Genomic DNA, 15,775 nt, shown 5'->3' with positions numbered 1-15,775 from the left:
GTCAGGGCAGTATCAACACATCTGCTTTTTTCTGAAAGAAATATGCTGCTTAATGAAAACATTTTAAAAGTTTCAAACTGAAGAAATTACAGTACTGGCTGGTGGTTATTCACTAAAATCAATGTGCCACTCTAGTGCCAATTTTTGGAACTGACAGCAAACAATTTCACTGAACTTGCAGTAATAGAAACAAGAAAAGTAACATAATAAATCCACAACTTAGGAAAGCATAAAGTTCAAATATTTAGTTTGGATAATGACAGAAGTCTCATTTTGACAGCCTGGAGCTGTCTGTAGCACTCCTCCCACAAAACAGGGCACACTGTTTTCCCACCCTCCACTGCTGCCAGAGCACCCCAGCACTTCAGCTGAGGCAGTCGTGCAACTGCTTAAAGGCTTCACAGGAACTGCAACATATTCTGAAAAAAAGGAAAAGGTCAATTTTATAAAAACAGAAAATTAAAGTTACCTTCATGATCAACACAAGGACAACAGATATAAGTTCAAATATTTTGTATTAGTTTTATTGGGTAGTTTTTGTGTTCTAGGCTGCTCTTGTCAATAAACCAGTATTTCAAAGCTCTATTAAGTATTTGTTCTTATGTAATCATGCAAATCATGTCAAATAACCACCTATATATAAAGAATAGGAGGTGTTCTATTGCATCATATAGATATGAATGATTTATTACAGCCAACTTAGAAACCTTTAAAAGGATAAAGAACAAGGTGCTTTGTAAGAACTCATGGATTGGCAGCTGAACTCTCACAAATGAAAGCTTGATTTGTTTTTTTCTGAACTAGATGTAATTCTCAGAGTTGGTCATCTTATTGATTATTCATTTCAATCAAACTTGAATAGTGACTTTGAATTTCTGAGAGAAAAATATTATACGGCAGCTTAGCATAACTAAGTTTATATCCACCAAAAAAAATCAACACTAAACACAAAATTTTATTATAGTTCCTTTTATGAAATAGGAAAAAAAAGATAATTTATTTGATATGTCTTGGAGAATGTCAGGAGATCAGGGTAAATCTAACTTTACAATTTGAAATTAACACTTTTGATACATTAAGCATGGCCTATGCTTGTGGTTTTAATCATAAAAGTAACATGTGACTGTTACCACTACATTTTTACATAATTCCTTTTGCACTGGGAGAGTTCTGGACACTTCTTCAATGCAGTTCACTGAGAATGTTCCTGACACTACTCAATATTGGAAATATGAAGTGTAAAGCACTACAAATGAATATTTCTTTGAAAACCAGAAAATAATAGATTAACCAAAAAGCAAGCTCCTGCTGCAGCTATAATCCTCAAACAGCATGATTCATTTCAGTGATGCAGAGATGGACCTTCTAGTCCTTAAACACTGATAAAAATCACATCCATAATTGTCTAGAACTGACACTGAAAGTACATGGAAGCTACTACTTTTGGAAGTTTTTCCATTTAAAGAGCCCAGAGAGTTCTGACACACTCCTGTTAGAGGACATTTCAAGACTTCAGGGGTGACTGGACTCCACTGTAACAAAGTGGGGGAAGTTGAAACAGAGGCAGCATTTTTTTCCAAACACCTTTAGGAAATTCTGTTTATTCTTGAGGCTGAGGGTCTCCTCACAACCTTAATTACTGTACAGCTCTTTTTTAGTGCCCCTAGCTGTGGGCTGCTGGATTCCTACAGAGCTTTGAAAACTTCCATGAATACATTTTACAAGGAGCAAGTTTTAGAGGTGTGAAGATTCTGCTAGCAATAACTTTTTCTTGTTCCAGTAAGTATTAAGTTTAAGCTCTGTCGGAAAGGAATCACATTCTCTACACATTTGGGCAGACAGGTATCAACAAGTTACAAAAAAAAAAAAAAAAAAAAAAAATGACCTTGATGAAATTATTGTTTTCAATGCAGTGCAACCAGCAAAACAGCAATTGTTTGCTACTACATGAGAGCTTAGAACTTCATTTACACTTAATATAGTTTATGAAAGTTTGGAGAAATGTGACTAATAAAAACTGCAGAAAACAACGCTCTAAATGTTTTCTTCAGATTAAACTCTGAAGAAAATTTTATAGTTCAAGACTTTTTTTGATGGACATTGTGTCTATGAGCAGATTTGTTCCTTCAATGCACATGTGTGGAACAGGAAAAAAGCCTGAATCCTTTATAAAGGAAAGATATATGAAATCACCAAATCACAAAAAAAAGGACTGGGATTTGGCTCTTACGCCACTTAACTATTTGAAGATGAGAAATATACCTTTATTGAATTAAAACCCCTGCAATTTAATGTTGAAATCAAGTAATAATGGCATTGGACATTAACAATAGTTTTTTTCTTCTAAGAGAATTTTCCATTAGCAAAATGCATAATGAAATCCACACCATCAAAGCAAACAATTTCTCTGCTATAAGGAAATGTGACATCAAGAGTCAAAAACAAGAACTACAAATAAACACCTACTTTTTTTTCTACTCAGAGACACAGTTATATTTCCAACAGCACAAATAATTCCACATGTGAATATTATTTAATAATTTCCCATTTCTTTGTGCTACTAAGAACTGGCACCAACACTTCAAACCTGAAGAGACTTTAAATACATCATTATCTCACAGAAAAAAATTTCCAAACCAACAAAAATTCCCAAACTACAAGACTGCTTAAAAAATCACCTCAAAATCCCAAAACTGTATTTAAGACTTTTTCATTATATTTTTTTTTTCCAAGAGAAAATATACATGGATACAAATATATAGGAAATTAAAATATATTTTTAGGCACTAGAGATGAAGGTGTTTTTTTTCCCCCTAATTCATATGTTTAGGTTCTTGAGGGGTTTTTTAAGACTTGTATTGTTAATATAATTTATATTATTTTATTATGTTTTAAAAATAATTTTTAAATAATACTTTTAATATACTTATATATTTTTTTAAATACACATTCTGTTTGTGTCTTTTTGTTTTTCAGAGTTATATACATTTGCTACACTTCTTACAGCCTCCTGCAACTACTTTCAGTCTAATCCCCTTCCAGAAATATGATTTTACCTGGGAAACTTAATATGCATACATGAACATTTTTGTTGGCTTGTTTGACTGTGGCAAACTGAAAGAATTTTTAGTATAGCCATTACTGGATAACAGAAAAAAATTTAGGCACTTTTTTCTTCTCCAGAGGAGAATTATTTGGAGACGAATTCATGGAGCAAATGGAATGTAGATGCTTTTAGATCCTTGAACTTTGGTCTCCTATTAGGAACACAGCTCATTGTTCAGCAGGCCCAGAAAGAGTATCCTGGAGTGCTCCTCAGTCTCCCCTGCTCAGGATATTCCACCTCATGTGTCAGCACCAGCCAGGCCAGCTGGGTTGGGAGATAAAGAGAAGTATTCTCCTGACAAGGCAACAGCTGGAGTCTGGCTGTGCTCTCCAAGCAGCTTCACTCTTTTTGCAGAAAGGAACAGCTTCAACAGGAAAGAAAGAAGGAGAAACTGCTTCAGAACACCCTGCGTGGCTGCAGTCAGAGCACTCACCTGATATTGGGAGACCAAGTTCAAGGAATCTGAAATCACTGGAAAAGTTCTTTACTCTGGATTTAGGAAAATGAAGTTTGCCACCCATTTAGATGTGTCACACTCATGTATTCAATTGGGTTTTTTTGCTAAAAGTATAACTTGCCTATTTGACAGAAGAGTTTCAGTCATGGAGTGCAGTGTTCAAGCTCTAAAAATAGAGTTTAAAAAAAGAGAGGCATATTGGGATATGTAAGATCTTCAGCAAAAAAATACTAGAATATAAATTATTGCTGTAAACTGGTCTACAATAGCCGTAGAACATCCACTGAAAATACCTTAATCAAGGTCTGTTTATGGCTTTCACGCTTCCTTTCTTCCTCTTTCCTTGCTGCAACAGAGGCCATACGTCTTTCTTCTTCCTGGAAATCAAAAAGAAAACCAAATTCCTAAAAGGAGAAACTAATCAGGTTCTGAAAAGCATTATTGATAAATTATTAGTATGTTTTTGTGTTGATATTCAAAATGTAAATTTTCACTCTAATACCATTTTAATGTTTCTAAATATTAGTAAAAACAATAAAATTATTAACTATAAAGGTATACAGAACAAATAGATAACTGTTGCAAGTTAAAAGTAATATTTGTAAAGGCCTTCAAAAAAGTATAAAGCAAATGGTGAATATGACAGTGAAAAAGAACATTTTAAAATATAACAGTGCAATACATCTTTGTATCTTAGCAGATTTTGTGGTAGGACTTTTTTTTGCAAGAAAAGGCATGCAGCAAAAAAATTGGGTTCTATTTATGCTTGAATCATAATCCAAGGCTAATTTTAACTATAAAATTATAAACTATTTCCAGGGGTTGCCTTCTCTCAATCATCAAGGCAACTTGGGAAGAATAGAAAAAAATAATTAGCATTATTTCTCAATATTATTACCTAATCAAGCAGAAGTCTCAAGAAGAAAGCCATTGATTTCTAAACAATGAACTTGAAGTTGCTTAATTTTCCTGGTACAGCAATTTAATACTGCAATATCCCCATATTAGGTTGGATGCCTGTTGTTTACAGAAGTCTAAACATTCTCACTGCACAGTATTTTTAGAACATATAATTTCCAAGTAACAAAAGAAATGTTCACTATGAAGCAAAAAGTGTAGATTCCTTCCAATACAAATATTTGGGAAGCATACTTTAACTTATTTTGATTTACTTCACATGCCATTTGGGCATTTCTATTAAAGTGTCTTCCCAGAACATATGAAAAGTGTTTTCATTTCCCTCAAAATAGAAAGCTCCTGTCCTAACCTTTGCATTTTCTGGAAAAGTTATGTGTTAACAAAATTAACAAACAAAAAAATGAACTGAAGGCATCATCAACCATGAAGACAAATTGATATGTCAAAATTTCTACATAAATAAAACATGCTATGTTTAGAGTATTTTAAGAATCCCTAAGTACATGGGTGAGTGCTTACTGGAAGAGAAAATAAAACAGGAACTTCACACTTAGCATAAAACAATTTCCAAGCATAAGAAGTTTGACTCACGTGGCAGACCTACCCTGATCTGTGTACACTCCCCCTGAAACCCACTGACATACCACAGATATCAGCATCACTCTGAAAAGTGGTTAAACAACAGATTTCCAAATTGTCCCTCCATGACTTTATCCTAATATCAGTATTAAACAAGAGGAGTAACTCAATGCAGATTAAGGTAGGAGGCTTTGGCCAGAGTAAGCTTTGCTATCCCCAGTGTATGCAAGAATTTCCCTGGAACACTAATTGGAAAGCCTAATTTTTTTAACTGGTTTTTTATTACTGTAACTTTTTTTTTTTTTTTTGCCCTTGTTCTGAAAGCAACTTGTAGCCTTTCGATGGTGCAGTTCTGTTGGCAGCTTCCTTAGCTACTGGGATTTTCAGTTATTCCTAAACAGGGTATTTCCAAACAGGTAGTGCCACAGAATTACAGATTAATCCAGGTTAGAAGGATCAATAGGTCACTAGTGCACTTTAAAGGAGGATCACCAGTAACTTAATAATAAAATAAAAGCACACACTGGTACAAAAAGTCTTCTAGTTGGCAATATAACAAAATACCACACAATGAAACTCAACACCTGAATGGGAGGGCTCAAGGGCAAGCTGTGAAAATCATGACATAAACCCAATGCAGGTAATACGGTATGAATATGAATAATTATTAATACTGCATAATACAATACAATATTATATATAATATTATATATAATGCATATGAATAATCAGTAATAATGCAAAATATGCTGTTCCTCAAGAATTCAAAACTCTAAGAACTACAAACATTGTTCTCATGATAGCTGTTCATTCCAATTATGTATTCCAATGTAGTGTTTGCTATTAAGTAAAAAACCCCAAAGTCTTAAAATAAAGGATAAACACTTGTATCAGGAATTTTTAATTTTTTAATTAAATCTCTTAATTTGACCTGGCATTCATGCTAAAAAGCATGAACTAGGCCTCCTAAAGAAACAAGCTTTTACAATTTCAGTGTCTTCATTTTCTCTAGTGACTTTTCAACACATCGAACATATCAAATGACTTAAAGTGTGTTCAGAAGTCTTAAATTAAGGGTTGGTGTCCTTTGTTCCCTAAAAGTTTGGTTACATAAAACTGGCATGTAGAATGAAGAGAAACATAAGCTAATTTTCCCACCAAGGAAGAAGAAGCAGAAATTATCCATTCTATTTGGCAGAAAACATCTGGCCCTTCATCAGACTCCAAACTGAGGTAGTGTGTTTCTCACTGGAGCAGGTGAAAACCAGATAACACAATTACACTCATCTATACTAAATTACCTACACTCATCTATACTAAAATTATCCTTCATTAATTTTATTCCTTTCAAAACAACCTGTTGTGGTTTTTTCCCAAGCTTTAAGGTAGCCATCCACAGATATCCCTAAATCAGTTCTCTCAACTTCCACAAATCTCTTCCTACTCTATCTTCCTTCTCAAAGCTTTCCCTTAATCCAGTCTAAATGTGTACTTTAGGACACTGCCTTCCGTACGAGGGTCTACTACCCTCATGAAGTCAGCTCAGTACCCTCCCTGCCAACAGTCTTCATACGAAAATTGATGTGAACTAATGCAAATTACATTCTAATGAGTATTAGCTAAATCAGACTTTTTTCCTTAAGTTAAGAGTTTATCTTAACTACAGACATTAAAACCCCACTATTTCTAAGAGACGTTAGCTCAGGCAGAAGATAAAATACACCCTAGCTTAACTCATTATTCATTAAGGCACAATGACAGAGAAAATCTGAATAAAGATCAAGGGCCACAGAATCCCAGAATATACTGAGCTGGAAGGGACACACAAGGATCATCAAGTCCAACTCCTGAACAAGACCATCCCCTGGAGTTACACCAGGTGCCCCACAGGATCATCCAAATACTTCTTAAGCTCTGTCAGCCTTGGTGCTGTGACCACCACTCTGGGGAGCCTGTTCAGTGCCAACCACCCTCTAGGGGAAGAACCTTTTCCTGAGATCCAACCTAAACCTGCCTTGACACAGCTCCAGGCCATTCCCTGAGGTCCTGTCACTGGTCACCACTGAGAAGAGATCAGTGCCTGACCTCCCTACTCCCCTCCTGAGGAAGTTGTGAAGTGGGTCAAATCTACTTTTTATGGAATTCAAATCAATATATGTTTCCTAATTAATCTTACACAACACATGCAAGCAATCTTAAAAAACATATCCTCCCCAAACCCACAAAAAACCCCCATAATACTGGAAAAGTTAGAAAACAAACCCCTAAATAACCTTGCCACAATTAATTTTTACTATCACCACTTCTCTTCTAGAAAGAATTTCTGAAGAGTTGAAGCTATCTCCCTTTTTCCTTGTTTGCCCTCATTATTCTGCTGTTACACTCCATAGCTGTTTTGTCTGAAAACCAAACCTTGCTGGACAAGGTGGGGATGCCTTTACAGGTGGTTTTTCCCGCGCTCACACGAATTCCAAGAGCGCTTGGATGAGCCGACAGTGCCCTCTGCCGCTACCGAAGCGCTACCGCAACACACCGATCACTCGCTGTCCCAGGAGGAAACATCCAGCAACTTCCCATCCAGAACATTTGGGGAGAATCCTAAAGGAACCACAGTGGAATGCACGTATTCGTCCTCACTACTGCTTTAATACCCTGCAAACAAGTTCTTTCTCAACAAATGGTGCCACAAGCCACGGGAGAGGAAGATGCTGGGTCAGCACATAGGCAACGCAGCATTTCATTACCGTGGTACACTTCCCTTATAATTATTCATGTAATTGTACTGTAGATTAAGAAACAACTATAGTCTACTTGATAGAAACTATTTTAGGTAATCAAAATCATATGGAGAATGTGAAGAATGGCCTGGAACATACTCTGCACTTACAAGGCACAGAGAGACCCAACACAGTACACTTAAAATACCCAGCATTCAGCTCACACTTGCAGAAGGCAGATTGCTCTTTGTTTTGTAACCACAGAGGCTGATTTTAAACAGGAATGAAGTAAGAATAGTTCCAGTAGAAATACAGCCACGGAAAATTATTGGTAAAAAATTTTGTCAAATCATTCTTTAAGTGATATTTGACAATGAGCTATATCTCCATTTTTTACTTTTAGCATTAATTAGGTATATTTTCCCAAGACCTGATTAAAGAGAAAGATGATTGTAGAAGTTCCTGAAGTATCTTATTTTCCAGTGGAAAGAAAAAAAGAAAAGGGAACCTTCCCTAAAAAAACCAGAACACTTTATGGTGGTGATGGAATACAGTAACAAATTCTATTCTGGATAAAGCAGTAGAACCTATTCCCTGATCAGCAATGCAATGTCTAAGCCAATAATCAAAACCAAACATAGCTCTCTTACTTTAAGAATCCAAAACCTATAAAACCTCAATGAAAAGAAGCAAAGTTTTACTTTTAAAGAGACACAGCTTGTCTTTCAATTTGGCAACCACAGCACATTTTAAAAAATACATGCACTGTGTATTATATTTACATACACAAGCAGAAATATATATACACTTATCAAATTCTTTTGAGAAAATCTATTTGAAAAGAAGAATAGCAACTGTTCCTTGTTAAATAACTCCTCAGTAAGGAATATGTACCCATTTCATTCATATTTTGATATTTTACTACATGTCTGCAGACAATATTTGCTAACTCTTACCAAAGAGTGGAGAGAAAGAGATTAATCACAGTTGAACTAAAAGCACCACGGGGTAGGCCTCCTCTTGGAAAAGTTCAAACTACAAAACATACTGAAAAAGCTTCAGTGCCCAGAAAAACAACCATTAGAGTGTTTTAACCAAAGTAAATAATTACAAATGCAGCCTGAGCCTACCCTGACTGTAAGGCACTTCAACCTCACAAGCTCATTCCATGAAGATGTTCATCAAGTCCCACTACATTGCAACAAAGGTGAGGTAAAGCTGCAGCTGAGAGTTACTGACACAGAGTGGCACACAAGTGACACTGTAGAATCAGTCCAGCCATGGTAATTCAGCCTCCTCCCCAGTCTCTAAGTCTCTAGATTGATCTACCAAAGCTCAAGATAGTAAAATATTTCTCTGGAAAAAAAGTGGTCAGGTTTTTCAGCTGAAAATCATCTTCTTGTGTAGACAAGGAACAAGTGTTTATGGGCTCACAGTGAAAATCAATATAGGTGTGTAACCTCCACTAATGCCACCCCCACTGGGTTCATGCCTCAGTGGTTTGAGAGCTTAAATCTTACATTCAAAAATGGCTTAGGAATGAGATGTCCTAAGAAAACATTGGCTTCCTCATGGGTCAGGGTTAAGAGTTGCCATAATACCACACAATCCCTTGAATAAAGGCAAATCTGCCCTGACTTAAGCAGTATTAGAACAATTACAATGCAAAAAGGTTTTATTCTGAGTGCAGTGTATTTGATTCTCATAGCAGCTGTATGTTTCTGAATAGTTCCCTAAGGCAGAGACAGTTACCACTAGACTCTTGCACCAAGGTTCCCTTTTTCCAGGTAATCTTATGGAAAAGGCCTGGCATCAAAGAGTGTGTGTCTTCTTGAAACCCAATGTGAATAAAGCTTCCAAGTCTCTTATAAAAACTTTTGAAAATATCCTTAAGATTTTATTTTTTCTTGTAATAATTTTCCTGTCCCAGTGAAGTCAGCAGGTAAACGTTAAAAGCAGAAGGAAAAATTGCATAAAACTCGGTTCTTGAGCAGAAAATCTTCTGAAAAGGTTAACGAAGAATTCCTAGTCAGAAAAAAACAACCACCATTCAACTCTCAGGTTGTTACAAGACAAAGCAACACTTAAATTCAAAATGATTTGGACACTCTTCAGGTTAACGAAGAAAAGATCCAAATATAATTAGAGTTTAGGTTCACTAATTGAGAAAAAGCACATAATACTGTATTTTCCCCTCCAAGTAAGGTCTACCCTTACACGTGGTGGCCACAGTATGTTGCATTATGAGGCAGAACATCTGGATTTGAGATTGTCAGCTCTCCAATTTTATCACACATCTCAGGATACTTGTTTTTTTTCCTTAAATCCCAGCTTCTTAAGTCATATGATTATCTGAGTAACACAGTTTTTATTGGAGAAAATATACAGCACCCTCTATATGAGGAAAATTTTAAAAGGCTCAAAACCAGAAGGCAAATAAAGAATGCAAAGCACATTATTTTTACAAGTAGGTTTATGAGCAGCACAAGTGGTGAAGCCTGGTTTTCTATAACTTTTTGTCTTTGTGGTTCATTCTCTGACGTTTAACAAGGTGCAAAGCCAGATTAAGTTCTTCCCATGTATTCAAATAAGTCAATATAAATTCACAAAGTACAAAAAAACCCGACAGAATATCTGTGAGCAAACAAGTATTTAGTATTTTCAATGCTGGGAACAAAACTTCTCGTGGCCCAAGCACTTTATTTTTAAAATTAATGTTTTCCACATACATGTTCTAATTTACATTCTAATTGGCTCTATTTTATCTACTAATGGTGGATTGGCTACAGGACAACAGGATATGAAAGGAATATGCTGCTCCTTCTCACCTATAAAATAAATCAGTAAAGACTGTTAGGAAAGTTTTAACCAAAATCTTTGCAGACTCCCTCGTGTCACATGGCAACTGAACACACAATATTTACTGCTGAAAAGTTTTAGCACTTCAAAATACATGTTAAACTGAAGTAAAAAACCCACACCCTTCTGTTATACTGAACTAAAGAAAAAAAGGTTAAAGTTTTAAATATTGTAATGTCTACGCACCATTCAATTCCATGCTAAATTAAGAAAAAAATGTATTCTTAATATACATATATCAACAGAACCCCCTAAATTTTACTTCTGAATTTAAGGATCTATTAAGTTTGACGAAAACAGAAATTTCTTACTGTGATTCTCTTCATATCTAGCTGTCGGAGCTGCATCATATGATGGAGAACAGTGTGCTTGTACCATGTCTCCTGAGCTATTGGATTGCCATCAAGGGTGATATCTGACAAAGATGAGGAATCAGCAAGGCACAGAATATCCTCAAAACTGTAACCAAAAAAGTTTAAAAGTTTTAATGTCATAGCGTAAGAATAATTTTGAGATGGAAGATTTTATTTCTTAAGGATAGAACATAAATATTTACTGGTACTGAAAAACCCCCACCCATCGATATTGTGCATGAGAAATCCAATTATAAGTATTCTGAAATACCAACAGCTGTTGCTGTTAAATTTGTTTGTCTCTTCACATACTGGTAAAAAGAGATGCAGAATAAGGAGAATTTTTTAACTATGGGAACACAGTTTTATCTAACCCCCTCTAAAATACAATACATATCAACTTATATTCCAAAAAAAATTATACAAGATGTATTTGCCATCCAAGGCAGAATGAAAAATATGGAAAATACAAGGAGAAAAGCCAACCACAAATGCCACAGAATGATCCTTGGTGTTTGCAACATGATTAATATTGGAAGTAAAACACCCACAAAAGCATATTATCTTCAAAACAGATCAGGACATTGTTCTGAGTTCAGTCTACAAACACCACCAACTTGGCTTCTTAGACAACACTGGACTTTATTACCTGCCAGTACATAACTGGCCTGTGTAAAATGCATTTAGAGATGTATAGCCTGTGTCATGTTCCTTTCCCTGATGACGGAATATGAAAAGAAAGCAGCTGAGAGAAATAGTATTTTCAAACAACAGAGAACTATTTAACTGGATTAAAAAAAAGCTGTGCAGTTGCGGCAATAAATAAGCAATTGATTACAATGTATAAGTGTACAACTGTGCACCCATCCTCGTGCACTTTGGCTTTCAAAAATCAGGTCTGCCTTAAGACAAGTCAAGTCAAACCTTAAGTACGTCCTGAACTCAGGGATCAGAAATCAGACACAGTGAAGAGGTTCATACTGAAAATTGTCATTGAATAAAGTGGTAATTGCTTTTATCATGCAAGTATCAGCAGGCAAGGAGTTTCTGCACTATACCCCTGGTGAATAGAGGAGAAAAATGACAGAATGAAGAGGAAGATCCTCTGCCTTTGTGCTCAGGGTATGAAAACAACCTAAAAACCGATGGAAAATGAACTATGTCCAGATTGGGCTGAAGGCAGAGAGGGTGCTGAGTATATCTGAAGAATTGGGTGTTTTGCACATGTGGTTTAAGTGACAAGTTTGATTATAATTTTCTGCTTCTTTTTGGGATGCAGTTTCCTCTCCAGAAAACAACTCCTGGAACAACATTTTGGAAGATTAGGCTGACATATTCCTTGAAATACATACTCAACATGTCCTGAAGATAAAAGATATTCTTCCCAAATAACACAGAATTTGTAAGCATGTTAGAATAAAATAACTGAATTTCCATTGAACGAGAAGAGATTTTGCTTAACAAATATGAAAATTTCTTCAAAATTATTAAAAAATGTAAATATATTTAAAAGCATTGAATATATTTATTCCAAGTACTTCCCACTAAACATTTAATCAAACAGTACTTCTGCCATTACATATGATTTACAGATTTTTAATAAAAATGATTTCTTCAGGAAGTGACAGAAAAGTTGAAAGCTTGCTAGTGTTTAAGACCTTCCACTTATACATACTGCTGTGCTTTGAAATTCTCACTGCTTCAGCATACCAGAACATTAATTCTGGAGCTAAAACAGATGCGCTTGTTTTATCCTACTTTTAGCTAACCTATTAGCAGCTCAGTTTTAGAAAGAAGCAGCAGTGCAAAAAAACTGTTTTCACATCTTTGTATACACATATAAAAAACCAGAGCTTTAGAAACTCCATGTGGAAAACTTAGTATACTGTACTTGTCACACTGGTATCCCAATCCTAAACCAAGTAAAGCTTTTGTGTGATACACTCACCAAACAGATTACACACTTTACACTCAAGCTTCTGTCTGTTCCCGGCACAGAGACTGCTGTGACACAGTCACATGGTGACCACTCTGAGGGAATCGGAGGCCACATCTCAGTGCTTTCTGTAGCCTCTGTTCACCACAAAGCAGTCTTTAACCTGCTCATGGAATACAAAGCAGCTGTGGATGATGCTGTTTCAGGCTGACTCAGTCAGAGTTCTCAAGTGCAAATGTCTGATTCCCTTTCCAAAAGACCTTCTCGTGTAGGAGTCCCACCAAACTGTGGCAACCATCTCTCCTTCCTGTCCTTCTTTCCTCTTAGATAAATTGTCTTTCTACAATGGTAGTTTCAGCAACACAGAAACAAGGTGTGAATTTGGGCTAAATTATCGAAGTGTTTTCTGGAAATATTTTCAGAAAGGATCAGTTTTACATCTTGTGTGTATGCTCAGAGTCCTGCATCCAATTCCACCCCCTGCCAGAGGGGATGCAAACCCACTTTTCCTTTGTCATATGAGAACATGGCAATTACTAAACAGCTGTTGTAAGCTCAACCTCCACCAGTGACACACATTTACACACAGGACACAGAAACACTTATCCTCTACTTTTTAAAAGCATGTTCCATAAAGGAGAAAAGCTCTGAAATAGAGATTGAAGGCAACATAATCACTACAATCTCATTAAACACCTGAGGAGGAACTGTATGTTCAAAAAACATTCAAAGAGGAAAACTTGGATTTTTCCATGTTTCTAACCACTAAACTACCGATGGAAATAGGTGTTACCACAATCAACCTTTCATTCCCCTTGCACTGCTTTTGTTCAAGCATTTAACACCAATTTATAAATTTTCAGTCTGCGGAGACAAAAGGTCTGTTTTTATTAGGCTAAGAACATTCCTTCTCTCAGGTTTCCAAGTCAGCAACCAAATGAAGAACAACTATTAGATGAGCTTGTATTCATCTCTTCTCCTATGGCCACACAAGATGCTTGCTAAATGCTAAAGCTAACATAGTGCTGACCTGGACAGCAATGTAACGGTGAAAATACGTATTTTGTTTTCAAGATAAAAAATGGTCTTCCCCAGTTCCACATGTTAAAATATGAGCACTAACCCTGTTTCCAAATCTAAGTGGCATCTCTTTTCTGAAAAAGTTTCTGCAACCTTTTTTCTGTACCACAAGATAAAATCAAAATGGGATATCTTCCCCTCCTTTATAAGGGGGATATAGTTCTGTATATATATATATATGTGTGTGTGTGTGTGTGTATTACCTTTAGCCACCAGATATAAACCACTGTCAGTTTGTAACTGCTAAGTATCTTTTGGCTGAAGCCAAACCCAGGACTTCTTTGTTTCAGATCAGCATCAACTCCTACAGTGTTTGGTTTTCACTTCTATTATCTTGCCAACACATCCTTTTTTACTTTACTGTTCTGCAGAGAAGCAGTAGCACTTTGAGCCGTCCTCTGAGGCATGAGGTAAAAAGAATATGGTGATTCAACCCATGATAGATTCTCATGCTTTAAATAGTGACATTTTTAAGTGGCATTCCCAAGTCTTTCATGAAACTGTAACAAACATATTCAAGTTTTGGCAATTTTTTTGTTTGTTTCCATTTGTGGTTTTTTTCTATGCACCTACAGATAAATGAGTGAGAGTTTTGTGCACCAATTTGCTTAACAAAGAAAATTCAGTTGTATAGACATGGTTGTTTCTAGGGAAAATAATTTTTCATTTTACCACATGGCATACATTAAACTCTAAAACACACAAAATCATTTAAAAGGGGTGTAAGAATGTTCAGATATAGCACAGCAATTCACAATTATTATGGTTACATAGAAATTCTTCAGTGAATTCAAATAGTATCAAGCCAAGTATCAGAAAACAGTCAAGAATATCTTGTATATTTAATAATTTTCCTGGTTGAACACAGATCTACTACATAACTCAAAATCAGGAATTAATGAGGGTTTTAGCCTTCAGAACTGCAGTATGTCATAAAAGTTTATTATTTAAACAATCCAAGCTAAATGTGTTCAAAAGAGATTTTTAATTTGTTTTAAAATAATGACTAGTAAATAAAGAGTTAAACTTATCCATCCACCTATCTACCAACATATGTGTAAAAAATTTATAGAAGATCAATGTCTTTTGTTTTACCTTAAGTGTTTTTATAATTATTCCAACTGCAAATTAAAACTAAATTATGTATTTGCACATATGTTCTAAATAAGTATTTTTAGCTTACATGGAAAACTAAGAGTAGATTAATCAATAGTTCAACTGAATCCCCAATAAATAAATGACAAAAATTATGATATAGTACCAAGAAGCAAACTACTGATCACATGAACTTTCAGACATCTACTTTTAAAAACCTCACAGAAAAAACAGAACATTTTTCCTTCTTTGAATACTGTAAAAATACCATGAATTTGCATAAAACAATTTGAGAAAGGAGTCAGAAAGAGACACAAAATATAGCCAGCACATAAAAAGATATGGAAGTTGCACTGAGTGCAGTGATGCTCCCTGACAGCAAGGGAGCCAGTTACTGCAGTCCCCTCCTTGTTCTTGCCAACCTGAGATCTTTTTTAGAAAACCAGAAACAAAAGGTAAGCCTGAATTCTGGAAATTATTCAAGAGAAACAAAATGCTAAAGCCTCCTCTTCATTATGCCAATTTAAAACATAAAATAAAAAAGCTAGCTAATTAACTAAGGGAAGAGCATATTAAAGATCCCTGCAGTTCATCTCTGAATTTTTTTAAATGCTTAATAGCCATGAGTATTTAAGAGAATGTACTGCATTTGTACTTTAAGAGCCTAAGGAACAC

General features: G+C 35.5%; 1 protein-coding gene across 1 annotated transcript in view; it reads right to left on the bottom strand.

Annotated features, from left to right (window-relative positions):
* The window catches only part of LRRC49 (leucine rich repeat containing 49), a 41,793-nt gene that overhangs the window by 9,868 nt on the left and 16,150 nt on the right, over positions 1-15,775 (bottom strand). The window contains exons 9-10 of the mRNA XM_050310013.1: positions 10,948-11,095; positions 3,857-3,940 (exon numbers count right to left, since the gene is read on the bottom strand). Coding sequence (XP_050165970.1) covers positions 3,857-3,940; positions 10,948-11,095 — 232 coding nt within the window. The remainder of the gene's footprint in view (positions 1-3,856; positions 3,941-10,947; positions 11,096-15,775) is intronic.

Source organism: Myiozetetes cayanensis, unplaced genomic scaffold (genome assembly GCF_022539395.1).
Source record: "Myiozetetes cayanensis isolate MyiCay16 unplaced genomic scaffold, myiCay2020 scf14, whole genome shotgun sequence".
Lineage (NCBI taxonomy): Eukaryota > Metazoa > Chordata > Aves > Passeriformes > Tyrannidae > Myiozetetes > Myiozetetes cayanensis.
This window is presented reverse-complemented; position numbering and strand designations above follow the sequence as displayed.